The sequence below is a fragment of the Bos taurus genome, chromosome 19 (genome assembly GCF_002263795.3).
Source record: "Bos taurus isolate L1 Dominette 01449 registration number 42190680 breed Hereford chromosome 19, ARS-UCD2.0, whole genome shotgun sequence".
In the NCBI taxonomy this organism is placed as follows: Eukaryota; Metazoa; Chordata; class Mammalia; order Artiodactyla; family Bovidae; genus Bos; species Bos taurus.
The window spans coordinates 52,431,364-52,457,380 of NC_037346.1; the positions used below are offsets into that span (position 1 = coordinate 52,431,364).

The following is a 26,017-nucleotide window of genomic DNA, read 5'->3' on the forward strand; positions in this document are numbered from 1 at the left end:
ATTTGTTCATGACACAGGGGCCATCAGCAAGGCCTCTACTCTGTCCACACGACCTTCCTCTGCTCATCCGTGATGGCCAGGCGGACGCAGCCGAGCAGGGCATCCAGGTCACTCCAGCTTTCGGGGGCCAGGCTGCTATATAGACAGGGCACTTTATCCAGCTCAGCCTCCTCCTGCCTGGCGGCCTCCAGGAGCTGGTCCTCTGTGGTACCTAGCCGCTGCAGAGCCTTCCTGCCAGGGCCGGAGATGGGAGGGTGGCTTAGGGAGAGTTTTGCACCTGTCTCCCGACACAGAGCCCCAGAAATCAGCTGCCAGCTTGGAATTCTAGGGGCCTGGGTGGACCGATGATGCAACAGCTGTCTAGATGCCCTAGACATGGGTGGCCTGATTAGAGGTAACCCAGCCCCTCATGAAGAAAATACAATTGGGGCCCTAGATGATGTTGTACTAATGGAAGGTGGTCTAGTTTACAAGTTCAGTTCTCAAATTATAAAGGAAGCAGCAGGACATCTGGGTTTGTCCCAGTTATGAACCAAGTAGTGTTTTTCAGTCTCTGTCCTCACCTAACATGGTTGGACTGTTAACTGTACCCCAGGAAATGTATGGACTTAGCCGAGGTCAGGTTCTAGGGTCTCACCTTACTGTCCTCTGGGTTACTCCTGGGGGCTGGCTGCAGGACCTTTGTCCTGGATGTTGCGGGAGAACTGATCTGTGACACTCAGGGGGTGGCACAGGGTGAGATCCTGGAAACCCCGACACAGGCTCCGGACATGTTCACCGTGGGCCTCACGGGGAGTTCCAGAGCCTGTTCAAACCCCACCACCGGCCCCCAGGGGTGCACCTACTTGAATTTCTTTGCCACCTTCTCATTGATGGAGACATGGATAATGATGGGGAAAATCTCCATCCTGTGCAGGACACAGACACTGTCCAGCTGGATGTCCAGGAGGGCGTGGGTGTTCTGGGGGACGTGGGGAGAGAAGTCAGCCTTAGCCTCAGAGGACACGAGGGGAGCCCACACTCAGGGGAAACATGGAGAGAAGCATACAGGCAGGACTGAAGTTTGCAAAGGAGATGGGGAAAGAATTTGGGCATGCCCCTTTGTATATGAGCATGTTTCCTGTACAGTTTTAAAAGTTTCCATCCATTTGACTTTTCACTTCTGAATTAAAAATCAGAGGCCACTGGGATTGAGGGAGGCTTTGTGTGGAGCTCAAACCCTAGGAGTTGGTGGCTCCATCAGCCTCTTTGGGGGTTAGAAGGAGATGGGGCCACTGGGCCTCTGGATCATAGCTGTTCCTAACTGCTTTGTATCAACAGAAAATTTTATCATTCTCCGTGAGCTTTTCATATATTTGTCTGAACCTTAAAACATGGAGTGTTATCTCCATTTTATTCATTCATTTAACAAATGTTTATTAAACATCTGTGTCAAGGAAACAGATTCAGGGAAGTTAAGTCTTGCTCAAGGTCACATGGACCTCACATGGCAGAAACAGGGTTTGATCTTTCTGTGATGGAGCCAGAGATGAGCTAACCACCAATCCTGGGTGCTCCAGGGGTCTCTGGAGGTTGGCCCTTCCTGCCTTCTCCCCCCGCCCTCCTCTGGAGATGGAGTTCCTCCCAACCCCCACCCAACCCCTTACCTTTCCCATGAGGGACTCAACTGCTCTGCGGGTGACACAGTAGAGGCCACCGGATGCCTCTCTTTCCTGGATGATGTCCCCTCTCTGGCTGGAGGTGTCATACTCCTCCTGGCTCAAGTACTCTGAAGGTGACAGTTGATGGGGATGTCACACACTCAGCTGCTCCCTCAAGAGCCCGTGCTGAACACCCCCCCCACCCCCGCAGACCCCTGTGAGCTCTAGGGAAAGCTCTTGCTAGGGTTTCCTCTTTATAAACCTGACCCTGCTCTGTCTGCTTGGAGGAGTCTGTGCCCTGCACATTCACCCTAAACTCAGACACAGCGGGTGCCCAGTCAATGCCAGGATGTGAGTGGATGGATGGAAGGTTGGGTGGAAGGAAGGATGGAGGGAAAGAAGGAAGGATAGACAGATGTAGATAAACCCCTCTCCCATCACTTCCCAAGCCCCAAACTTACATATGCAACTTCTTACACCCAAAAATCCCTTCAAGCCCTTAAATCAGTGGTTCTCAACCAGGGGCAATTTCGCCCCCAAGGGACACTTGGCAATGTCTGGAGACATTTCTGACTGTCACAGCTTTGGGGGAGGGGCTCTGCTCCTGGCATGGAGTGGGTTGAGGCCCAGGTATCTTACCCATCTGTGATGCACAGGACAGCCCACAATAGAAAAGGACCCTGAATGTCATGCCCAGGCTGAGAACTCCTGCCCTGTATAAACATGTTAGAACACACCCCTACATTTCCCTTCTTCCTGAATAGCACCCACTCTCCCAAGTGAGAATCGTATGTGCCATCCTGCTAGCTTCCACCCTCCAGAGCACCACCAGACCCTGCAGACAGCTCCTGGGACTACCCTCTCTTCCCTGCTGTGGCTTTGCTGTACCACCTCTGGCCCCGAGTGTTCCAGTGGTCTTTAGCTTCTCCAGTCTGTCTTCTATTCTGCTTTCAAAACAGGCATTCAAAGATCAGGCCTGATCCCATCCCCTAGCCCACGGCACTTCCAGGCACCCACCGCCTCCTCCCCGTCCTACCTCAGCACTTTGCACATTCTGCAAGGCAGCCTGGACTGCCTTGCTCTGCTCACAAACGCCTGCCTGTCATCCCCACCCTCACCCCTACCCCTCTCCAAAGAATTCCCCTCTGGGCCACTTGTGGAGCTTAGACAAGTCAGCCTGCCACGTGTTTAGGTGTCTGTCTCCAGAGGCGCAGACTAGACACCCAGGGCCTGCAACCCTCTGCACAGAGCCTGACACACAGCTGGTGCTCACTGGAGGAACTGTGTGGCCCACACTTGCTCCCCTCTGTCCCCTCTGTGAACTCCAGGAGAAAAGAACAGGGCCCTGTTCACCCTCACATTGTAACCCGACTCTCTGGACGGAAGAAAGTGCCAAGGAGCTAACTCCTGCCCTCCAGCCAGCTGAGCCACCTTTCCTGCAGAGCAGGGCCACTGGGACCCAGGATTCCCACTGGCCAGTTCATCTCAATGGCTCTATATTGAGTGGCTTTGGGTAGGTGGATGGAGCCCTTTGGTTGTATGACTCCATGAAGTACAAACCTAGCTGCCAGCAGAGCTGTGCTTTGCCCCACCCCTCCCCCATCCCAAATCCATGGCCATCTGAAACCTCAGATTTTCACCTTATTTGGAAATAAGATCTTTGCAGATGCTGTTAGTTAAGAGGAGGTTGTACTGGAGTAGGGTGGTCTGAAATTCAATGACTGGCTCCTCATAAGAAAGTAATGTGAAGGCAGAGGGACACACAGATGAGGAGGCAGAGATCAGTGTTAGAGTCACAAGCCACCATCAGCCACCAGAGCAGGCAGAGGCAGGAAGGATGCCCTCCACCGCAGCCTTTGGAGAAAGGGCAGCCTGTGGAGACATTTTAACTTCAGACTTCCAACCGTCAGAACACTAAGAGAATACATCTCTGCTGTTTTAAGCCCCCTGGTTTGTGGTCCTTTGTTTTGGCCACTCCTCTGTCATCCACCCCCTTGAAAGCAGATACAGCATTCTGCAAAGGCCTCGCCTCGCCACCTGACAGTCAGGTGGGACTCCCAGGTGAGAGCGTACCTGCTGGGCATTTCTTAAACCCTTGGAAGAGGCACAGCTTCTCAATCAGGATCTTCCCGACCACCCTGGGCACGAAGAGCACAGGCCGGGGCCGGCTGGGCCTGTGGGGGTGCACCAGGGTGTAGGGCACCAGGGTGAAGCAGCTCTCGGTCCAAAAGCACACGGTGGAGGGGTCTGTGGGAGGAAGGAGCCGCAAGTGGGCTGGGTGCCGGGCTGCAGCAGCCCCCGCCCCCAGGACGGCCTGTGTCTGCTTTGCTCACTGCTGCAGCCCAGCCCCTGAAGTAACGCGGGTACACCGGGCTCCTGCACGATGCACCATGGCCTCCACACCTGCCCTGGCTGGTTTCTTTGTACTTGCTGATTAGATGTCCTGCTTCTCTAGGATCACCTTTATAGGCTGCAGCTTAAACTCTTTTCCCTGTCTGGCTCACAGGGAGGATAGAAAACCTGAGTTTATCCTTCCAAACAGTCTGGAAGCTTCCTGTGTCTTCTTCCTTAGCCTCATCCTCAGGGACACATGATCCCAGTGCTTCCCTCCTTCCCTCTCTCCTCTCCTGGTCATTTCAGTAATATTAGATGCAGGTTGGATTGGGAGGATCCCCTGGAAGAGGGCATGGCAACCCACTCCACTTTTCTTGCCTGTGGACTGAGGAGCCTGGGGGCCATAGAGTCGCAAAGAGTCAGACATGACTGAAGTGACTAAGGACACGGGCACTCAAAGCACTTTTCAAGAAAATAAACTCAAAATGGTTTACCTTTCTCTAAATTCACTTCTGCTTATCTCATCACACAGTTTTACCTGCGCAGGGGTCTGTGCTGTGCTGGCCCCTGTCACAACCACTGTCCCCCACCCCAACTGCTATATTCCCTGGGACTTTTAAAAACAGCAGCTGTCTGAGGGCCCACTGGTTTGTGGAGTGTTGGGCATTTGGAGAGTATTTAGACTTTACTATTCTAAAAGGACTGCTGTCCAGATGACTGTACCAGGGGCTTCGGACCATCTTTTGGGGTAGGTTACAGAAGTAGGAGCATCAGTTAAAGGTCACTAAGAGTGTATAACAACTGCTTTCCAGAAGGGCACATAGACATCCATTATGATTCTTAAAACAGATTCTGGCCTAGATGAGTGGTGGTATCCTGACCAAGCTGCCCAACCACTGTGGCCCCTGAAGACCCTCCACCAGCTCCACCCACCTCACCTTCTACCCGGCTCGGGTCCAACTGGCTCCCTTCAAAGCTTGACCACAGAGGGCTGGCCTTGGTTCTGTCCATACTGACAATGCGGACCAACTTCTGGGCTCCCCCAGACGACTGCTGGATGAGGGAGAAGGAACGTCAAACAGTGCTGGAGGCCTGCTCCCCCCCAAATTCAGGGTGATCTCTGGCCCCAGGCTGCGCCCACTGAACAATCAGGAGGCCCAGGCCCCATGGCAGAGGATGGGAGATGAGGGGTGGCCAAAGAGAGTCCTCAGGCTGAGCCCTCCCTACGGAAGGCAGGGAGTGGGAGGCAGGAAGGAAGAGTAGGGTTCCCCCAGGCTAGCCCTGCCATGATCCTGGGGGCTGCCCTAGTGCCTTGCTCAGGGGCAGCTGAGTGTTCTGTGTCGGGGCAACCTAATGGTGCCCAGCCTCAGTGGGGAATAAGAGTGGGGTGCACATAGTGGGCAAATGGGGTGACCTGGGAGCAAGAGGCAGGGAGCATACACAATATATCTGCACATAATAGATCTTGCAGGCTGGGCAGTATGCAGACCCAAGTGAAGGTTTGAACGGCGGGGAAGAGACACACCAGGTCAGCCCACCTCAGGTCAGCAGCCTACACTCTCCACGTGGGACCCTCAGTCAGTGCCCACAGTTTTCCAGCCCACCCCAGGTAGGGCTATGATTTTGCAGATGGAAGGAGGGGTTGACTGGGCCCCTCCCTCAGGATGATGTGAGTTGGGAGAGAAGGAAGGCCAGTCGGGGGAGAGGCAGAGCTCACTCAAGGGGGATCCCCTGTCTAGGACCTGGACTGACCGGGTGAGCTCCCCACCTCACCTTGCGGGTCACGGTGCTCTGATGAGCCATGTCCTGGAGGAGGGCGATGAGCAGCTGCTGAGCCCTGTGTGGAGGAGAACAACCCCAGCCCAGCTGCAGGGAGGGCTGGACGGGAGAGGTGGGCCCCTGCACAGTGCTCTGGGACATCCCCACTTCCCCCACCACGGTCATTCACCCCAGCAGCCCAGTAGTCCCCTGGTGTTCTTAAACACCTGCAGAGCCCCAGCCCGCCCCTGGAGATGCTAACTGAATTGTTCTGAGGGAGGGTCCAGGCAACACAGTCTGAGTGGGGTGGAGGCCATCACTCCAGGACCTCACTAGTCCCAGTGTGGCCTGAGGATTTCAGCCTGGCACCACCCAGAGAGGGCCTGGAAATGCAGAGTCTCAGGCCTCTCCCTGCATCTGCTGAGTCTGATCTCCAGGTGGCAGAATTTGCAGTGAGGCTTGAGAGGAGCTGGACGAGACACCATGCTTGGTGCCTTATGGTTGATCTACTACAGAGCATGATTCTGAGCAGGGGAACTGTTGCTCCCAGGAAGGGTGACTGGCTGTCCCAGTTGGCCCGGGACTGAGGGGGTTCCCCAGGACACGGGGCTTTCTGATAGTCCTGGACACACCTGCACGATGGGTCACCTTCCCCCAGGGGACACTGGCAATGTCTGGAGAGATTTTAGGTTGTCAGCACTAGCAGGGGTGGGGCGCCAGGGGCACTACTGGTATCCAGGGGTGTAGGCTGAGATGCTGCTCAGCATTCCAAAGTGCCCAGGACGGTCCCCCACAACAAACGATGAGCCAGCCCCAAACATCCATAGTGCTGAGGATGAGAAACTGGTCCCACATACCCTAGAATGCTCTAGGACTCAGGTCCATCCCTTTTCACAAAGGAAGCCCATCTAAGCAGTGAACCTGGCGGGTCGCACATTGGAGATTCCACTTCTTGGAGGTGCCCCACCCCATATCCCTGGGCAGTGAAGGGAGCCTCGGGAAGGCTGTTTCTCCAGGGCAGGAGGGGACCTCCTGGCTAAGCAAGGCCAGGCAGTGTCCCCTCCTCTCCCCCGGGCAGGTTCCTGGGCTCTCTCTCGGGTGTGGGAGGCCAGGACGACTGCTCACCGTGTGTAGTTGGGGATGGTGCCATGCTTGGTGCCCTTGGTGCTGTAGGGGCCAACACGGTGGGCGTGCCAGCAGCTGCTGCCCTGGAACAGGGTGTCTGTGACATGCAGGATGTCGTTGCAGCGCACCTGAAGCTCTCCCTCCGCCCGCCCCTCCAGGGCCAGATTGACCCGGATATAGAAGGAGTCCCCTGACGTGGCCACTTTGGCCTCCAGGTCCTGGACCAGCTTCTTATAACCTGATCAAAGAGGACATGGGAACAGGTAAGCCCAAGGCCGTGACGCCCCGTGAGGACAGTTCTGCTTTGGGGGCCACTGTGGACTTGGGGCGCAGCCTGGCTCTGCAGTGAGCTGGGAGCGTTGGCATCGGTGGCCTCTGGGGGAGGGTGGAGAGGATAGGGGAGTGTGTACCCTCCATGTTGACCTTCACTGACAGACAGCAGAAGCCATTCACCCTCTGGAGAAGTCCGACAGCCCGCTCCAGGGTCATGCCCTCCAGGACAGCCTTGGACGAGGGCTCAGTTGCCTCGTAATCCACCTGATGGAAGATCATGAGGGTTACTTCTGTTGACCAGGTTTCTGCAGCTGCGGTCTGAGTGCAGGCATGTGCCCTGCAGGAGACTCACTGCTTCCCAGACACCCATCTGCCCCTATCAGAGCCCTGTGTCAGGACACCCTGATGCAGGGTCTCCAGGCTACACACATTCCCACCCCGGATCAGGTACTTAGATCGCCACTGGGCGCCTAGTTTCCGCTCTCCAATATGCTCCATTCTAGAGCATTCTGGAGCAGAGTCCTCAGCTTGGGACTGAGGACAACTGGGGCCATCCTGGGCCCTGCAGGATGTTTCACACCTCTCTGACATCCACCCACCAGATGCCAGGGCACCCCTCATGTCACCCTTCCCCAGCTGTGAAATCCACAGGGCTCTTATCCACTCTTATCCATTTGTTCCCAGTGTTGTTTTGGTTTAGGAGAGTAGATATGTTTACAATGAGAAAAACAGAGATGTTTTTAATGCTATTAGAACGGAATTGGCCCCATTCAAGTATCAGGACTGTCTCATAAAGGGGATCTGTTGCTTTAACCACAATGTGAGCTGACAATTGAGAATCTCACCAGGACTGTTAGAAGTGTGACGAAGGGCTTTTGTGTTGGGTGGGCTGATGCTTACGTCAGGAGCTCTGTGTGTGATCATTCGAGACAGAGGAGAACTCAGCTCAGCCCATGGATAGTGGGGAGAAGCCGTGGGGTCCATGGAATCCTGATTGACAGTGCAGCCCCTCCCTCCCCCTCTCAGCCCTGCACCCCCTCTACACCCCCCTACCCTGGAAGGAATTGGTGATGCCTGTTTTTCAAATTTCCTGCTAATCTTAAAAGGCCTGATGCTTAATAATTCTGCTTTTGTTGTTGCTGCTGTTCAGTCGCCAAGTCGTGTCTGACTCTTTGTGACCCCATGGACTACAGCATGCTGGGCTTTGCTATCCCTCACCATCTCCTGGAGCTTGCCCAAGTTCATGTCCATTGAATCAGTGATGTTTTTAGGTAACATCAAAGTGACCTCCCTGTCCATGTGCTCACTTAATAATAATTAGGTTGTACATTTTTGTTTTCTGCAGTTTAATGGATATTTTATAGTAAAAAAATTTTTTGTGTGTCCCCAAGGGTTAAAATTGTGAATTTTAGTATGTGTATTTTAACACATACACATGAAGTGACAGTAAGATTATTACAATTAAAAAAAAAAAAAAAAGCCCACATCAGAATCTTTCGTAATCTCTATCAGAAGATTCCTGGGCCAAGATTGCTTCATCCCCAAAGCCTGCTCAGCTGGTGCATAGTCCAGCCTTCAACAGCTTGTAGGTCACCCTCGAGTTCAAGGATGTCAGGGTGGAGAAGGGCACAGGGTTTTGATGAGAGTCACCAGGACAGTCTCTCTAGTCATTGTGTTACTCTGTTTTATGTCAGCCCAAGAAAAGAGCGTGGACCAATCCAGTAATCCATTTTTGTCAAGTTGAATCCATGGCTGCCTGGGTTACCTGCCCCTCACGCTGACCCTACCCTCAAGAGGATGCTCGGGGCTCGAGGGGCCGGTGCCACACTCACCATGACAATCTGGGTGCCGGAGCGCAAAGCCATCTCATCTGCCGCAGAGCCCGGGGTGACCCGATGAATGAAGATGCCCGTGAGGTTCCCGCCAATAACACTTATCTGCTCCAGCAGCGCATCCCCCTGGAAGGCCAGCACGGTGACCTGGCTCAGGATCTTGCGGGCCGGCCTCCGCCTCACTGGGAAGCAGCTGCAGGAAGGGAGGGGCCAGAGCTCAGGTGTCCTTGAGCAGGAGCTTGGGTCTCCCCCTGGGTCCCCTCTAGTCCCAGCATTCTGGAATTCTCCTTCCCAAGCCTCAAACAGGCTGACAGTGAGAACACAGTCCTCACTCTGCTCTGCCACCTGCTAGCCCCAGCCCTCTGCTCACCTGGCGGAGAGATAGAGGTCCCCAGAAGACGGCTGCAGGCTGTTCTCAGATTCAGGGAGGTCTAGGAGGAAGCCAGGGGCTCAGGTATGGAGCTGGGCCAGCCCTCAAGGTCACCCCACTTCAGAAGGAGTTTTGGCTCACCCGTGCAACCTCAGTGTCACCTCTGCCCCTGCCGCAGGCACCCCCCCTACTTATTCTGTGTTTTGCTGAGGCAGAACCTTCTCTTGCCCCTCCCTTCCTTGATGCCCAGAACCTTGATTCACCTCTGCTAAAATAGAGGAGGCTGGTGGGGAGATGCATTTATCAGGGTTTAATCTACATTGTGTCCTTTTGCAGTATTTGAGTTGCTAGCATTTTACAAAATAGGGAATCTGGAATCTGGATTTCTGTCTTCACTTGAGAAATCAAATCTGGCATAACTCTGGGCCTGTATTTCTGTGTGGCAGCCACCACTGGCACTGGTCATTGGCTGCCTCCTGACTCCCAGGGCACCCTGCTCCCAAGCTGGCCACAGCAGGACTCTGAGTTGGCAATCTGCAGGGCTAAATGTCCTCAGAGTCTCCCCAAGCCCATCTGAGGCAGATGGGCTGCCCCTAGCCCAGGTGTCAGCCTCCCTGCACGTAAGGCTGCCCTTCTTGCCTCCTGAGCTGCTCAGAGAACCAGCGGCCTCTCAGACAGCTAGTGGTCGCCAGTTGCAGGCAGCCTGTGCCCAGCTCACAGATAAACATACACTCGTGCTCACAGTCAAAGCCAAGTGAAATTATACACTCCCAATGTATTTGATAAACCAGGACTTGGTGCACAGTCATGACAAAAGGAAAAAAAAAGAGCATTGACTCATCCTGTTTGTGATCTCACATCCAGGTTGGTTATATCTGGGGTGGAGCCTCTGTTATAAATAAAAATGGCAATGAATTTGTAAGAGGCAAGGTTTCTGGTCACGTGACCCACAGAAAGCCTGAGGCCATCAGTCCTGAAGGGGCTGCCAGGTGACAGCGTGGGGATACACGCACTCCCTGGAGGCCGTGAGGTGAAATTCAGACAAGATGCTAAGCTCCCGCTCTGTGCAAGGCCCAAGGCGGAGGGCAAGGCCCGTGAGGGGCCTGTGCCTTGAGAAGGAGACAGGACCAGTTAAGTGACAAATATGAGGAATAAGCCACAGGAGAAATGGGAATGTCTCAGGTGCCAGCATGCGGCAGAAATGTTCCCAGCAGGCACCTCAGCGAGGAGCAGTGAGGATGGAAGCCGGTTGCCCTCTGGTATCACTGGGAGGCCCAAGTGTCCGTGGGTCAGAGCAGGGAAGGACAGAGAGAGGACGTGTGTGTCTGGAGCTATCTGAACTTTATGCTGAGCTGGATGTGGAGGTGAATGCAACTCCTTTAGCCTCCAGGTGAAAACAAAAGGAAAGTCAGTAAACACAGCACATCTGGACACTGGTTTGAACTGCCAGGCTGTCTGGATTTTCCCAGAAGCTCAGGTTAGGGCAGGAGTCAGGTTCACTCCTCTCTGCCCCTCCCCTGGGGTGTATCACCTGCCTCCCTGAAAATCCCTGTCTTCTCCTTCCTGGCTCTGCCAGCCCAGCTAGGGGTGGTGGGGTGGCTGCAGAGGTTTGGGGGTACACTCACCTGCCCGGTCTACAATCTCAAAATCCAAGTCTGCATTGCTCTTCTTAGCACCCAGGGAGCCTCCCTGGTCCACCTCCAGGATTTCTGGGCAGCCGCTGCAAAGCATAAGAAGATGGAAGTCAATGTCCCAGGGAGCCACGGGCAGCTGGAGCCACCTGATCCTGTCCACAGCCCCACTCTACCTGGAAAAGCATGGGTCTTCCCAGAAGTCCTCTGTGGCCCGCTTGCACAGGGATTGCTGGCTGGGAGGCGCAGGGCTGCTGGAGCGGAAGCTGTCCACCAGCTCTCGGCTGGATGTGGCACTCAGGTCAGACCAGAGCTGAGACTGGGGGAGGACACAGCAGAAGTCACCACGGGGCTCTCATGGGGATCCCCTGGGACACTATCCCTGTTGCCTCTACTGTGTAGAGTGTAATGATAATAAGCCACAGCCTCCCACTGACAGGGTAGAGGAGGCCAGAGGAGGGGAAGGAGGAGCAAAGAGCCAAGCCACATTACTTGAGCACCTACTCTGTGTTGGGTACTCTATTAGCTACTTCTAGATTTTACGTTGCTTCGTTCTTTATTTGTTAAGTTTTTTGGCCACCCTTTCACATATGGAATCTGAGTCCACACCCCCCTGCAGTGGAAGTGCAGAATCTTAACCACTGGACCACCAAAGAAGTCACCTGTATCACTTAGCTCTTAATGATAAATCTCTCTGGTGGGTAGCACTGTCCCACTTTGGGGTGTCCCAGGTGGTGCTAGTGGTAAGTAATGTGCCTGCCAATGCAGGAGACATAAGAGATACAACTTTGATCCCTGGGCCGGGAAGATCCCCTAGAGAAGGAAATGGCAATCTATTCCAGTATCCTTGCCTGGTGAATCCCATAGACAGAGGGGTCTGGTGGGCTACAGTCCACGGGGGCCACACAGAGTCAGATGTGACTGAGCATCTGAGCACACGCACTGTCCCACTTTACATATAAAGCAACCGAGGCCAGACAGGCTAAGTTGTTGGCTAGTGAGGGTCACGTGCTGACGGGGTGGAAACATGCAAGATGCAGATCGTGGAACTGGAGGATGCAGGTGAAATATGTAGATCCAGCTGCAGCTCCCCTGTTCACTTGATAAGCCTTTCTTTAACATCTTTAAGCATCTCCTACATGTCAGACCCTCTTCTGTCCTGATAGACGAGGTCTGGTCCAGCCCCAGCAGTGGTGGAGGCACCGGCCATACCTCAGAGGAGCTGCCGTTGCTGTCATCCCGCGGGCAGAGGGCAAACATACGCACCAGCCGCTGCTTCCCCTTCGGACAGGGCTCCCTGGCCCCCACCTCCTGCTTGGGCTGCCAAAGACCCAGACAGGCTGGTTAATTCGGGGAATATCCTAGGTTGCTCTTGGAGTTTCTACCGAGTCGCAACCCCTGTATCTCCAGCTTCCTGAGTGGTTTCCTTTCTTGGGCTTCAAGGCAAAACATTTATGTCCCCTTCTCCCAGCCTGGGACAACTGGTGCTGTGGGAGCTGGCCACCAATGGGACATGCAACAACCAGCTTGGTGACCGCATTTTATCCCCTTTGGATAATACATGTTATTCTCTCCTGGTTATACAAATAATAGATACTATATGTATATCTATACATAGTCCACAAAGAACATTGGTGGGGAGGAATAGGCCAATTAGAGAAGAAAGTAAAATTGACCCATCCTCCCACACTCAGAAATAGAGCAGCCAGCAGTTTGCTATCTATTCGTCAGTCTCTTTTCCATGCATATGTATATATTTTTTAACATGTTTGATGTGGCAAGTGGGGGAGGGAAGAACGGCTGGGACCCCTTCTTAGGGAGGGGAGGGTCTGGCTGTGCTTCCCAGGTGTCCCTGGGCACCTCTAGAGTCTTGCCCACCCACCAGGGTGTCTGGAACTGGAGCTGCTGGCAAGACCATAATTAGAGGTTTTACAGTAATTTTAGTTCTTTGAGAATGCAGCTTCCTTCGTTTCTATCACTCAGCTCTCAGGTAGTTTACTTTCAAGCATCCCAGGAAGACATCACCCACTAGACCAAGTGACTACCTGCACAGCTTCCTAAGCTTGCTTTCTTCATTGAGTGCCGCACATTCCAGGTTCCAGAACCTTCCACCAAGCTAACCCTTCTATGACTTGCATAGTATTAGCATAAAAAGAGATGCAGAAGCAGACTCAGCCCACCCCACTGGATACCATCAACCTTTGATCACACTACACCTCACAGGAGCCAGCACTGTGGACAGAGCTGAATCCGGTGGTGCCAGCAGGCCCGTGCGGCTGGCTCGGGTCTGCCCTGACACCTGCATCCTACCCCCAGCAGCGCTCACCCCCGGTGATGAGTCGGCCTGCACCCGCAGCCGCTGGACCTGCTGGCGCAGCTCGCAGACCTGGTCCATCAGCTCAAACACCTTCCTGCGGAGGGCGTCCTTCTCGGTCAGGTTCTGAGAAATCTCCATCTGGGCTCCATCCCTCGCCGAGTAGGCCTGGGAGCCGAGATGGAAGACAGAAAGGATCAATGTCCAGAGGATAAAGAGGGTGTGTCGCAGGAGTCCAGCCAGAGAAAGCCCCTGTTTCTGGCCTGTGTTTACCCTGGACTCTCTGGTGTGCAACACACACAGCTTGTTCTGTGGCTTACCACCATTTATGATTCATGTAAAAGCGAGCAGTTTCAGTAACAGTCAATAAGGGGGTACACACAAACACCTCCTGCTAGAAATGAAAGGAGGGAAGATGATGTACAGCAGGCATGGCAACAGGTAACAGTGGCGGGGAGCTGAGAAACATCCTGGGGACCAAGGAGAGAGACCTCAAGTCTGGAACCTGCTGCCATTGAGGTCAGGTGACCTGGCTAGCCAGCAATAAGCCACACCCAGAGTGGCCTTCCCAACCCTCCTGAGACCCCTCGGGGACTGCACCTTCGGTCCTCGGAGCCCCTCAGCCCGGCACCCAGGCCAGCCCCTCACTCCTCCCGCTGGGTACCTGGTCTCGTTCCTTCTGCAGCTCGACCACTTGGCTCTGCAGGGCATTCATCTTCTCCTTGTAGATTTCACAGTCCACCTTGGTTTTCTGGAACTGGAGCAGGGTCTGCTCCTTCTCTTCCCAGTACTGGACGGAGGGGGACAAACATGGCCCACGGAGGTCAGTGACTCCGCGGGTAGGGCTGAGGATGGGGGTGGGGGAGCCTCGGGGAGAAGTGAGGGAAGTGGTTCTCAAGAGGAAATAAGGTGAATTGACGCTCATTTCTTAAGTGCTAGATTTCAGGTGCATCTAGAGTTACTGTGTTGATTATATTTTAATTTGATCATCAAAATATGCATGGGTCATGCATGTCAAATTGTGTTTTGTTTATTCCATGTCCCAAAAGGCATACCTATTTTCCCTCTGCCCACCTCATTCTCTTCCACTGTCTCCTTTCTCTCATCCTCCCCTTGCTTTTTACAGCAACTAAATAAATCCCTGGCTCTCACCCTGGGGCCCCCACGCACTGGAAATCACTCTGTTTTAATCGCTTGTTTGCCTGACCTATTTTCTCATCACCCCACAAAGTGGACGTGGCCTTTAGCATTGGATTCTGAATTGGTGTCCAGTCTAGTTTGACAAAGGAATAAGCAAACAGGCCAATGCATTTCTTGGGCAAAGTTGGTTTTAAGCTCAGTATAGATTAAAGAATCTGCTTCCTCATCCAAGCAGCCCGGCCCCTAAACACGGCCCAGCAGTGTCACCTGCTTTCGCTGTCTCTCAGCGGCCACCGCCCGCTCCCTCAGAGAGTGGATGCGGTCCACCAGCTCCTGCCTGCTCTCCAAGGCCTCGTCCAGATTCTGTTCCAGAATGTCCTTCTCCGCCTGGCACAAAGAGATGTCAGCCCAGGGACCCTGACCTCCCCAAAGGCCCCAGGGAAACATCCCCATCATCTCGTCCCCAGGACAGGAGGCAGGAAGCTTCGAGTCCGGGTGTGGGGACGGATTTAGCTTTATTACTGCACATCAGGCAGGAAAAAAGGCAAGGTCAGCAATCAAAATGGGGAACATGCATTTCGGGTCCACGTGAGTGTGGCTAGAAGACAAAGTACAGGCAGCTGAAAGCCTCTGAGGGTAGTAAAGCGCCTCCTTCTTTTTGGCAGTTTCAGCCTGCTCCCAATAGATGCAAAGGCAGAGGCTTCCAGGAGGGCGAATATCAAGGGCTGAGGCATTCCCTCTTCACGCTCACTTTTCTGAACGATGGCACAGTTCGGGCCGGGTGACCCACACCCCATGAACGTCTGTCGAAGGGCTAGTTCAAAAAATAGGTATTTATTGATACCTATTGCAGAGGAGAGGCAGATGATTTGCATAATTTCAGGGTGCTGGCGACACGAACTTCTCTGCATCTTACAGTTCCTCACTCCCCCGTGCCTGCCTGAGCAGGATGGTGGAATACTTTGCAGGCAGAAAGTTCCCCCCTTCCATAACCTTAAAGCTAATCTCATCAATTATAATCAGCCTCTATTTACTCCAAAACAACATAGCAGCAGCAAACGAGCTAAGACTTTTGAATACATGCACAATAGCTTTCAATTTTGCCAGCATATGGGGTCTGGAAAGAACAGGAAGGAGGGGTGTGAGAAGGGGTGGTGAGGACGAGTCACTAGGTTTCATCTCACCCAGACCTTAGCTACACCTCAGTGGAACCACCTGTCAGAAATCCCACAGTCTGGAAGCCACAGGCCAAGGCCAGTGACACTACCTGCTGGCCACCAGGGAAGGAAGCTGAGCCTTGGGGGGAGACCAGGGCAGGAAGTTGAACCTTGGGGGCACCAGGACCCACCAGGCTGAAGGTCAGGGAGCGGAGCCTCTCATTCTCCTCCTTCAGGCGGCTCAGCTCCTCGTCTCCAGGCTCCAGGTCGCTGGCCATCTTCAGGGACCGCTCTCGAAATTCCCGCTCACAGGAAGAAGACATCTTCTCTCGCTGCAGCTCTTGCTTCATCAGATACAGCTGCCAGAGAGGAGAAGGAGGAGGAGAAGGTCACTGCTGTTTCTCCACTAGACCAGGAGCCGGGTGTGGTCCTCAGCCTTTCTCCTTTGTGATGATGCTTTTCATACTCAAAAAGGTCCCTCTCCCAAGATTTCAAAATCCATAAAGGGTTTTACCTAACGAATAGTCCCTGTAGGATGATAAAAGCATTTTAGCTTTATCTTACTGGGAGGTGTAGGGGTTAAATCACTGAGCTGAGGTCCCCAGGAACAGAGAAAGGAGCCCTTGCCATCAGCTCTTGGATCTGACAGCCAGTGCAGCCAGGGATGAATGGCCACTAAGCCTCCTCCAGCATGGCCCTGCTTCTCCGCCTTTCCACATTCCACTAAACATGTCAGGTGAAGTGGGAGGCAGCAAGAAGAAACCCCGGGGGATCTACCGGAATTAGAGGTTTGGGTGTGAACTCATGATTTCTAAACTCTGCACATGTGTGTGTCCATGCATACCTGCATGCATATGTGCCTACGCATGTCTGTAGGTGTGTGTACTTGTGTATCTATGTGCATGTTTCCTAGTCCTCTCTGCTAAAACGGCTGAGGAGCAAAGACACCCCAGTAGCAATGAGCATACCTAGAGCCCAGTGGTCACTGAAAGGAACTGGGGCCCCTTGAAGAAAGGGTTGACTTTGGAGCTGAGGTGGAGTGGGTATGAGATGATCCTGAAATATCTTGTGATGATGCAAAGAAAGTCAGTGCTAAGAAAACTCAACGGCATGTCATGTCCCAGGACACAACATATTGAAGGGGTTCCCACTGCCAAATCTAGGACACTTTGAGCACCAAACCAAAGACAATAACATGTTACAGATTATTGGAGATAGGAATCCACGCATCTGTGCCAATAACAGATGCACAAGTGGGGAAAGGAAGGGCTACCTCTCACAGTCAGGATGCTGAGGGCCAACTGGTCACCAGGGGGAGCACTGGAGATGGGGCTCATCATTTTGCAGCCACCAGAGTAAAGATGTGCTCAGGCAAGAATCACTGGTCAGGCTAAGTCCAGGGGGAGGTGTCAACATGAAGCTAGGGTGCTTGCTGGCCTTAAAACACCTCTCCCATACCCCCCAGCTGCAGGGAGTAATAGTAAGAGTACTTTGTCAACTTTGGTACAATACCTGATCCTGGAGTAGAGGGAAAATGCCATAAAGAATGTACTTTAGGTCAACTATAAAACTGGAACACATACAGTAGATTTAAGGATTATATGACTGTAATTTTATGAAGTTGGCAACTGCACCACAATTATATAAGAGAATATCCTATTTTTAGGAAATATACATCAAAATGTTTGGGGATAAAGGACCATGATGCATTCAACTCAAGTAGTTCAGGAAAAAGTGTGTGTACGCATGGGGAGAAAAAGAGAGAGAGCACAGTGATAAAGAAAAGGTATGTGGATGTATTTGTATTTGTATGTTTATCTGTATGTTTTTGGGTAAATTCAAAATTCTTTCCAAATAAAATTTAGAAAACTAAAATCAAACAATGCCATAGTTAAAGGCAAATGCCAAAATGACAAGGAATGACTATCTTCCATAAAGAACTCTTATAGATCAATAAGAAGATACAATAATTATCCCCAACAGAAATATGAGTAAAAGACTGTTGGGGTCTGAGGGGGCTTCACTAGTAACATTCCTGTTCTCCCATCTGTATCCAGGACCAGCTGAGAAAGATAAAGGAGACAAAAGAAGTCCCTTTGGTTACTGATGCAGTTGGAGGGGAGCAGGGCTGGGTGGTTCCACTATTCCGTAACAGCCACCACTCCCAGAATAGCCAGACAGTCCCCCAGAGGTAGGACGGGGAGGAGGGCTCCCCATCGTGGGCACTTCACAGACCAGGTGATTGCAAGGCAGGGTGGACTTGAGACCACATAGCCTATTCGAGGGGACCCTGGTGGAGAAGTATCCTGCAGGGGTGTTGCAGGGAGTGGGAGTAGGGGTTCCAGGAGATAGGCCAGCAAGTGCGAAGGCCCAGAGTGGGGAGCAGCAGGTCAGGATGGGCACCCCGAGCTGTTACCTCTTCCTGCAGGCTGCGGCAGCGTGTGGTGGCCAGCTCCTTCTCCTGCAGCGCGTTGCTGTAGTGCAGCGAGAGACTCAGCATCTCGTCCTTCAGCTTCAGCACCTCGTGGAAGTGGGCACTGACCTCGCGCTTCATGCGGCTGTGGTCGGCCTCCAGTTGACGCAGGCCTTCAGCGCGGGCCTCGGCCTGGTCCAGGCGCTCCTGCAGCTGCTGGCACTGCCGCAGCAGTGCCTCCTTCTGCCCCTTTTCCTGGCTCAGCTCCTCCTGCAGGCTCCCAATGGCTCCAGCCAGGCACTCGGTCAGCTTGGACGTCTCCATGAGCCCTGAGGGACAGGGCAGGTAGGCCAAGGGCTCCTCATCCTGCAGGGTCTTGCTTCCTGCACCCACACTCTCAAGCAGGGCCCCCACCCTAATCTGTGGGTCACCGTAAATGCTTCCAGGCTCAATAGGACTCAATATTTTGGCTAAATAAATAGCATGACAGGTGATTTCTGTCCCCTTTCTTGGCTTCCCTGTGGGACCTGGCTGTTTAAACCTAACTCCCCATCCCCTGCCACCATCAGCTGAACCTTGCTCGATGTTCATTCTCATGTCATCCTAAGGAAAACATAACAAAGAACATGAATCTGTATAACAGAACCCTGAATCCCATAAATAGGGGCTGTGATGACAAATAGGCTGAAACACTTTCTTACCAACAGTTTTGAGTGATGTCGCCCTGCCCCTTCAAATACCTAAATCTCTCAACAGCTCCTCTAGAGAAGCCTAAAATGACTCAGTTAATAAACAAGACTTCGTCTCCCACCTGGCCGGTATAAGTCTTTACTTAGCAGCTCCTCTCCTTTTTCCCACCACTGGCCCCTCCCAAGAGCCAGAGCTGGGCGGGACTGGGCAGGACCGAGTGGGGACCGGTTCCCTTCTGCCTCAAGCACCTCAAGGTAAAGGTTTTCTAGGAAAGGACACACTACCTCTTTGCCTGCGCCTCGCAGATGCAGGTTTCATGCCCTGTGAGGGGTCTGCTCTTGGTGTTGGATAGTTAGAAACAAAGCTTTTCATTTATAACCCAAGGTCATGGACTCTGCCTACCCACCCTGACTAGGGTTAGTGTTTGTGTGGAGGGTCTCCTCACCCCCCACAGTCTGGGGGGTGTGGTTGGAGCACAGGGACAGGAATGTCTGCCCAGTTTGGAACAGCCTACAGTCAAGGAGGGACACCTCCTCACCCCTGGTTATATCACCAGATCTCACCACTGAAGTTTGTGAAGTCCACGCTGGGCTGCAGGCCGGTGACCAGGGTGTAGACATCAGGGTTGTGAAACTTCAGGCTCTCCAGGAAGGCAATGGCCCCATTCTTGCCTCGAGTCTTTAGCAAATCCAGCAAGTACCCTTGGGAGAGAGAACAGTCTTAGCTAGCCAGGTACTGGCTGGGCTTCCCATGAAGGAAGCAGAGTACAGCAGGGTGGTGGTCATCCTTGCACATCTAGGAATCAGGAGGTCAAAGCAGTTTTCCAGGGTTGATTTACTACTTCCATGATGGTGGTCAGACTCGAAAGGGGTCAGGCTGATATTTGTTGAGGAACTGCTACAACCCAAGTGCTAAGAGTTGAGAATAAAAGACTCAAAGGGATAATCGTTGCTCTCCAGACCTCTCCCAGGTGTGTTGTGGACACATGCGTACACACATGTACAAAGCAGGTGGGAAGAAAGAAGCAAGTAGCAGTGCCCAGGGTCCAGTCCCAGAGAGGCTCGGGCCTTCCGAGCCCACCTAGATCCCATCACTCTCAGCTTGAATTAATTTCTCCCCTATGTAATGGTCATTAGGCAACAGGCACAAATACTAGCATATTGATAGCTACCACTTACTGCCTGTTTTTGAAGGCCCAGGCTTTGAGATGAGTATCTGATAAAGAGTAACTCATTCCATTCTCCTAACAACTTCATATGATGAAGCTTTCCTGTTTTTGAACAAATAAACACAGCTAGTCAGACAATCAGAATCAGCTCCAAAGACATCTGGAGTGGGTTGAGTTGTGGCCCCCAAAGTTATGTCCACTTGGAAACTGCCAATGGGACCTTGTTCAGAAAAGGCTTTGCAGATGTAATTAAGGTAAGGATCTCAAGAGGAGGTCCTCCTGAGTTATGCAGGTAGGCCATAAATCCAATCACAAACATTCTTAGACAAAAAAGGAAAAGACAGAAAGAAGGACATGTGATGATAGAGGCAGAGACTGCAGTGATGTAGCCACAAACCAAGGATGCTGGGGCCACCAGAAGCAGAAAAAGGCAACGGTTTTCTCCCCTAGAGCCTTCAGAGGGAGTTCAGCCCTTCTGACACCTTGATTTCAGGCTTTTGGCCTCCACGGTGTGAAAGAAGATGCTTCTGCAGTTTTAAGCCACCCAGTCTGTAGTCATCTGTGGTGGCATTTCTGGGGCACTAACCCAGTCCCATGACCTGACCTCGGGTCACTTCAAGGTCCTTCACCCCCTGCCCTCACACAGGCCTTTCCAGCACCACCTGCGCCAAGCCGGCTCTGCAGTGGGCTGGGACACAGGTCCTCACCGACTCTCATGGCTGTGTTGTTGAACCTGGGGCTGTGCAGCACCTCCTCCTCATCCAGCTGGTCCAGCACCTTGGCCTGGCGCAGGTAGGGGGTGAGACGGCTGGGGAAGATGCTGCGTACAATCCTGCAGCGGTGGTCCTCCATCATCTCCCACAACACCTCCTCATCCAGGGAGGTCAGCGAGGAGTCCGTGCGGCACAGCTCTGCCATGGCCCGGCCTCAGGACCCTGGATGGGAAGGGTGGCCACGGAGGGCTGGGGTCAGAGAGACACAGCTTCCTGTCCAGGAGGTCTTTCCATCCAAACCCTCTTCCCCAAGTCAGCAGTAGGGAGGAAATGACCAATTCAGAGAGGTCATGACACTCGCTCTGGCCCAGGTGTCCTGTGACCAGCAGGAGGATGTTGTCCATCCTTCTTGTTGATATCAAGTCAACCCCTCAACCAGGAGCAGAGCAAGCAGAACGGGGTTTCTTTTGAATTCAGGAGACTGGATTTGCCTTTAAATCTCAGGAAGCTGCCCCTGGCCTGGGGAATGGGTGTACTGAATGAGGGTGACATTACAAACCATATGGATGGGGCTTTCCCTGGCGGTTCAGTGGTTAAGACTCTGTGCTCCCAATGCAGGGGGCCCAGGTTCAATCCCTGGTCAGGGAACTAGATCCCACATGCTACAACTAAAGATCCTGCATACTACAGCTAAGGCCTGGTACAGCCAAATAAACAAAAAATAAAATAAAAATCTGTCTCATTGAAAAAACAAAACAAACCAGATGGATCTAGAACGTGCATTCTTAATAGGTGTGACAGAGCCCCCAAGGGGTCAGAAATCGATTCTTGAGCAAAAATTCTTACTCTTCTGTGTACTAGAGTAGGTTGCCGTTTCCTCCTACAGGGGATCTTTCTGACCCAGGGATCGAACCCAGGTCTCTTACGTCTCTTGCTTTGGCAGGCAAGTTCTTTACCGCTAGCGCCACCTGAGAAGCCCATATAAAGCACAGATGTGCATAAACAGACAGTATATCTGTGAGGTTAATATCTCATGAAAGGGTGATTGGGGAAAGGGGAGACACAATCACATCCAAGCACAAGACCTTATGTTAAGAGGACCTCAGAGGACCCCCTGCCCAGACTGCCAGCCACAGAACCCACTCCAGATGCTCCCTGGCTTTGTAATGAGTCACCTCCACAGGTGTGCCCTCACCTGAGCCCCTCTCCTCCCTCCAACCCTGGCACAAAGTCACTAGCCCACTGATACATCTAAATAAGATGCTTTTAACCTGCAGCCTGTTTTAAGCATCCTAAAAAAGTCCTGCAAATGATTTAAAATATCCATATACCAGTCACACAGATTCAACCCATCTTAACACTTTGTACCTGGTCTCCTTTTTAAGGACACACAGTTAGAGACAGCCCAGTTCTGTTGTCTCCAGGTCCTGTCCCTTGCTCTCTTCCCACAGGTAACTTCTGGACCATGTGATGCATATGAGTGTGTCCAAAATAACACAGGGCATCTTGTCATATGCCCCCGGGAACCCCATAAACAGTGTGGTACTGGGCATGGCTCTACACTCAGCCTGTTTATTTTTTTGTTGTTTCTTTTTGCCATACCATGTGGCTTGTGGGATCTTAGTTCCCCCACCAGGGATCAGATCCGGGTCCATGGCAGTGACAGCCCAAGTCTTAACCACTGGATAGCCAAGGAAGTTCCTCAGCCTGTTTTTTGAGGTTTAGCAAATGGATACATGCAGCTTGATCTATTTTTAAACTGTGTACTGAATTCAATTATACTAAGAAACCACAGTCGGTGCTCCTGTGGATGGGCCTTAGGTTGTTTCACCTTTTTCTCCAACACACGCAGTGCCACAGTGACTGTCCGTGTACATCATCTTGAGCACAGGCTGGAGAGTTTCTCTCAGACCTGAGAATTCCTATGATTTGGTTCTTTTCATTTGGAATGGCAAGGTGGAGCAGCTGGAGTCAAATACCTGTATTTTAAAAAAAGCTTTTGGCTGTACCACACGGCATGTGGGATCTTAGTTTCCCGACCAGGGATTGAACCTGTCCCCCTGCTTGGAAACTCAGAGTCTTAACCACTGGACCACCAGGGCAATCCCTCAAATACCTCTTTAAGAGGTCTATATACGACAAATGCTTGAAAACTACAGCAAATCAACCCTTGTAAACTAAGAAAACAAGGAGATGGTCCTCTCCCCATGGACAGCCCCCTACAATCCACGCGAGGGGCCCCATCTTTAGCGAGGACTCACCAAAAACTGCTCACATTCGTTTTCGCAGGCACTCCTCGCCGTGGGATGGGATCCCGGGTCCCCTCTGAGGCCAGGTGTGGTGCCGGCAGGACGGGGCTGGGCGAGAATAGCCTGAAAACCCGTTCGAAGATGATCTCATATCTATCTCAAGCCGCATGACTTGCACAGAAACTGAGTTTCGGCACCAAAGACTAATGCAAACTGTTCCAGGAAACAATTCGACAGATCTTTGATCCCTATCGTCTGCTCAGGAACTATAAAAGCTTCCTTGGGGCTTGGAAGCAGGCTTGTAGAAGGAAAGTGAGCTTTGAACCCTAGGAGACCAAGGAGAATGCGCAGGTGCAATAGTCACACAGTATCTTTGTCACCATGGGGCCAGACTCCACTGATACCCTTCCCCTAAGTCTTGTACTCAGAAGGAGGGATCTGCCGACAGTTGTGGGTGGGAAAGGGGCATGGGGATCTCACTGGTTGAGGAAGAAGAGGGAGCAAGCCAAGAATAGGAGTCCTGCCCTTAGGTGGTTCATTCCTGGTTTCTTCAGGGAACAGTTGATGGATGCTTAGGAATCAGGGTTTTATAGGTTGAACTTTGTCCATGAATTAGGGTTTTATATGTTGAAGTCCTCACTCCTAGTACCTATGAATGTGGTTTTATTTGGAAATCATGGCAGATGTGATCAAGATAAAGTTGTTAGGGTGGGGCCTTGAATCCCTTATGACTTGCTGCTGCTGCTGCTGCTAAGTCGCTTCAGTCGTGTCCGACTCTGTGCGACCCCATAGACGGCAGCCCACCAGGCTCCCCCATCCCTGGGATTCTCCAGCCAAGAACACTGGAGTGGGTTGCCATTTCCTTATCCGATGCATGAAAGTGAAAAGTGAAAGTGAAGTCGCTCAGTCGTGTCTGATTCTTAGCGACCCCATGGACTGCAGCCTACCAGGCTCCTCCATCCATGGGATTTTCCAGGCAAGAGTACTGGAGTGGGGTGCCATTGCCTTTGCCCTTATGACTTAGTGACCTTATAAGAAGAGAAGCAATCCAGAGACAGACTTACAGGGAGAAGTCATGTGACAACCAAGGCAGAGATCAGAGTGATGCTCATAGAAGCCAAGGGTCACCAAAGATTGCAAGCAATACCTGAGGCTCAGAGAAAGGCATTGAGCAGATTCTCCCTGAGACCTTCAGATGGAGTCTGGACCTGCTGGCACCTGGATTTTGAATTTCTGGTTTTCAGAACTCAGGGCAAATACATTTCTGTCATTTTAAGCCATGCGGTGTGGTAATTTATTATGGCAGCCTTGGAAAACTAATACATATGTGCAAAGGGAATTTGGAAACTGGCTCAAGTCCTGGAGTGCCTGGCCACGTCCAAGCAGTCAACTACACACTTGAATGGAAGGCTCACGAGCTCCTGGGATCTCTACCCAGTAGAAGTCTGCATCTCTTTGGTTTGGCCTTTCAAATCGGGATGACCTACCTTGCATCAGGACCAGCTGTGCAATCCACAGAGCCCAGTACAAAATGAAAACATGGGCCCCTAGTTTTAAAAGTTTCCAGAAGTTCTAGACAGTGACAGCAGAGTGTTAGACCAAGCACAGGGTCCTAGGGACAGGTTACATCCATGAAACTGGCCCTGATTTGCATGATCAAGGGGTCTCCAGGCCCTCATTATGTAATTTATGCCTAAATTCCTATCTCACCCAAGTGATTCTTTTGTGATGATCAATGCCCTTCTGTGAGGTTCTCTTTTAGATGTCACTCGGGTAATAAGCATTCACTTCTTGGCACCTAGAGGTGGGTGGGCTTGTCAAGAGATGGAGGGCCAAATGAGACGCATCTTCTCTATGGCTGCCAGACTGGTGACCTGGGGCCAGGGCAGGCTTTAACTGGTCAACCACCCAAGGACCCAGGACAGAGGATCAATTCCAGGAGCAGTCCTTCCCAGCCCCATCCAGCCCTGCCTCAAAAGGCCATAGTCTTTGTTTTCTCAGGCCCTGCCTATCCTTCTGAAAACCAGGTGTGGCAGCAATAATGTATCAGGTGCCCAGCCCCAGTGCTTGGCCAAAAGAGGCTGAATCTGCAAGCACGTGACAGCCCTTCGCCCCCAGCCAAGCACCCATCCCCTGCTCCGGAGGCCCCGATCCAGCTGAGTGCTTCTGCCCTCAGCCGATTTGTGTTCCCTGCCAGCCTCCTCTGTTCCACCCATGTGTGTGCATGCTTAGTTGCTTTAGTCATGTCCAACTCATTGTGACCCCATGGACTGTAGCCCAACAGGCTGCTCTGTCCATGGGATTTCCCAGGCAAGAATACTGGAGCGGGTTGCCACGCCCCGCTCCGGGGAATCTTCCTGACCCAGAGATCAAAGCTGTGTCTTTGCATCTCCTGCATTGGCAGCATTGGCAGATTCTTTACCACCAGCGCCACCTAGGAAGCCCCCCTACTCCACCCCTACACTGGTTCAGTCCAGCATCCCGTTCCCCTCAGTCAACCCCACTACCACCAGGACTGTGTTACACAGGTGCCAGGGTGCCTAGGCAAGGGGTTCCCCTTGTGCCTTTTCAGAGGACAACCTCGTGAGTGCTGCAGCTCTCACCGTGTCCAGTGCAAAGGCTCTGGGTCAGATTCCACACATAAAACCAGTCCAAATGGGAAAGGTGCTGAAGGAAGAAACTCACAATCTCTCTTCGAGAACCTTGCAAAGTGAGTCAAAAAATGTAAACAAACAAACAAGAACAACAAAAAACCCGCAGCCACAAAATACAAACAACGGAAAGGTAAACAAGTTTCTCCCCAAAGTTTTGAGAAATGTCGGAATATCAGATGAGCCCCAAAACGGATGAAGTGTTGCCAAGAGGCTCAGGACTGCCAGTGACAGAACCGTATCTCCACGGAAGCAGGTAGATTTTAAATAAAGTCTCTACCTTGTCATGGTTTTTGTAATCTCTTAACTTAAGCAGGAATTTTTAAAGAAGTAATTGTTCTTGGAAATGTTTATATTGCATTTAGCAATTCAACCATAATCTTAAATGTAAGTAAAGCTAAAATTTTGCTTTTAAAACAGGTGGGGACTTCCCTGGTGGTTCAGTGGTTAGGATTTTGCCTTCTCATGCAACAGGTTCAGGTTCAATTCCTGGTCAGGAAGCTAAGATCCCACATGCCTCATGGCCAAAAAACCAAAACATAGAACAGAAGCAATATTG

The 26,017-nt window shown here is 52.1% G+C and overlaps 1 protein-coding gene and 1 non-coding gene across 7 annotated transcripts; one reads left to right on the top strand and one right to left on the bottom strand.

Moving 5' to 3' along the window:
• Positions 1-35: 35 nt before the first annotated feature.
• On the bottom strand, positions 36-25,764 carry CARD14 (caspase recruitment domain family member 14). 6 transcript variants are annotated; one of them, XM_010816552.4, is made up of 21 exons: positions 22,820-25,265; positions 20,553-20,780; positions 19,241-19,378; positions 17,991-18,316; positions 15,766-15,933; positions 14,685-14,804; positions 13,942-14,067; positions 13,290-13,445; positions 12,176-12,283; positions 11,140-11,282; positions 10,958-11,052; positions 9,333-9,393; positions 8,963-9,155; positions 7,268-7,394; positions 6,858-7,095; positions 5,748-5,811; positions 4,913-5,024; positions 3,714-3,887; positions 1,647-1,768; positions 846-961; positions 36-231 (listed from the first exon to the last, which is right to left on the bottom strand). In XM_010816552.4, exons 2-21 carry the CDS (start codon positions 20,761-20,763, stop codon positions 36-38), a joined length of 2,994 nt encoding a protein of 997 aa, XP_010814854.1. In that variant the 5' UTR covers positions 20,764-20,780; positions 22,820-25,265. The 6 variants fall into 6 exon arrangements, 4 of the variants coding, with proteins under 4 accessions (XP_010814854.1, XP_010814848.1, XP_024835954.1 ...); XM_010816546.4 differs by having other exon boundaries at positions 4,913-5,027; XM_024980186.2 differs by having other exon boundaries at positions 4,913-5,027; positions 20,553-20,807.
• TRNAG-CCC (transfer RNA glycine (anticodon CCC)) lies at positions 21,134-21,206 on the top strand. Its single transcript has one exon. It is a non-coding gene; the product is annotated as a tRNA-Gly (tRNA).
• Positions 25,765-26,017: the final 253 nt, after the last annotated feature.

Bases quoted from the DNA above. Each gene is read 5' to 3' on its own strand.
- CARD14 (NM_001205901.1), bottom strand. From the start codon at position 20,763: ATGGCAGAGCTGTGCCGCACGGACTCCTCGCTGACCTCCCTGGATGAG. The intron at 18,317-19,240 runs GTGAGATCTGGT...CCTGTCCCTCAG, and splicing joins GGACTTCACAAACTTCAGTG to GGCTCATGGAGACGTCCAAG. The intron at 12,278-13,280 runs GCTGGGGGTAGG...TGGCAGCCCAAG, and splicing joins CATCACCGGGGGTGAGCGCT to CAGGAGGTGGGGGCCAGGGA.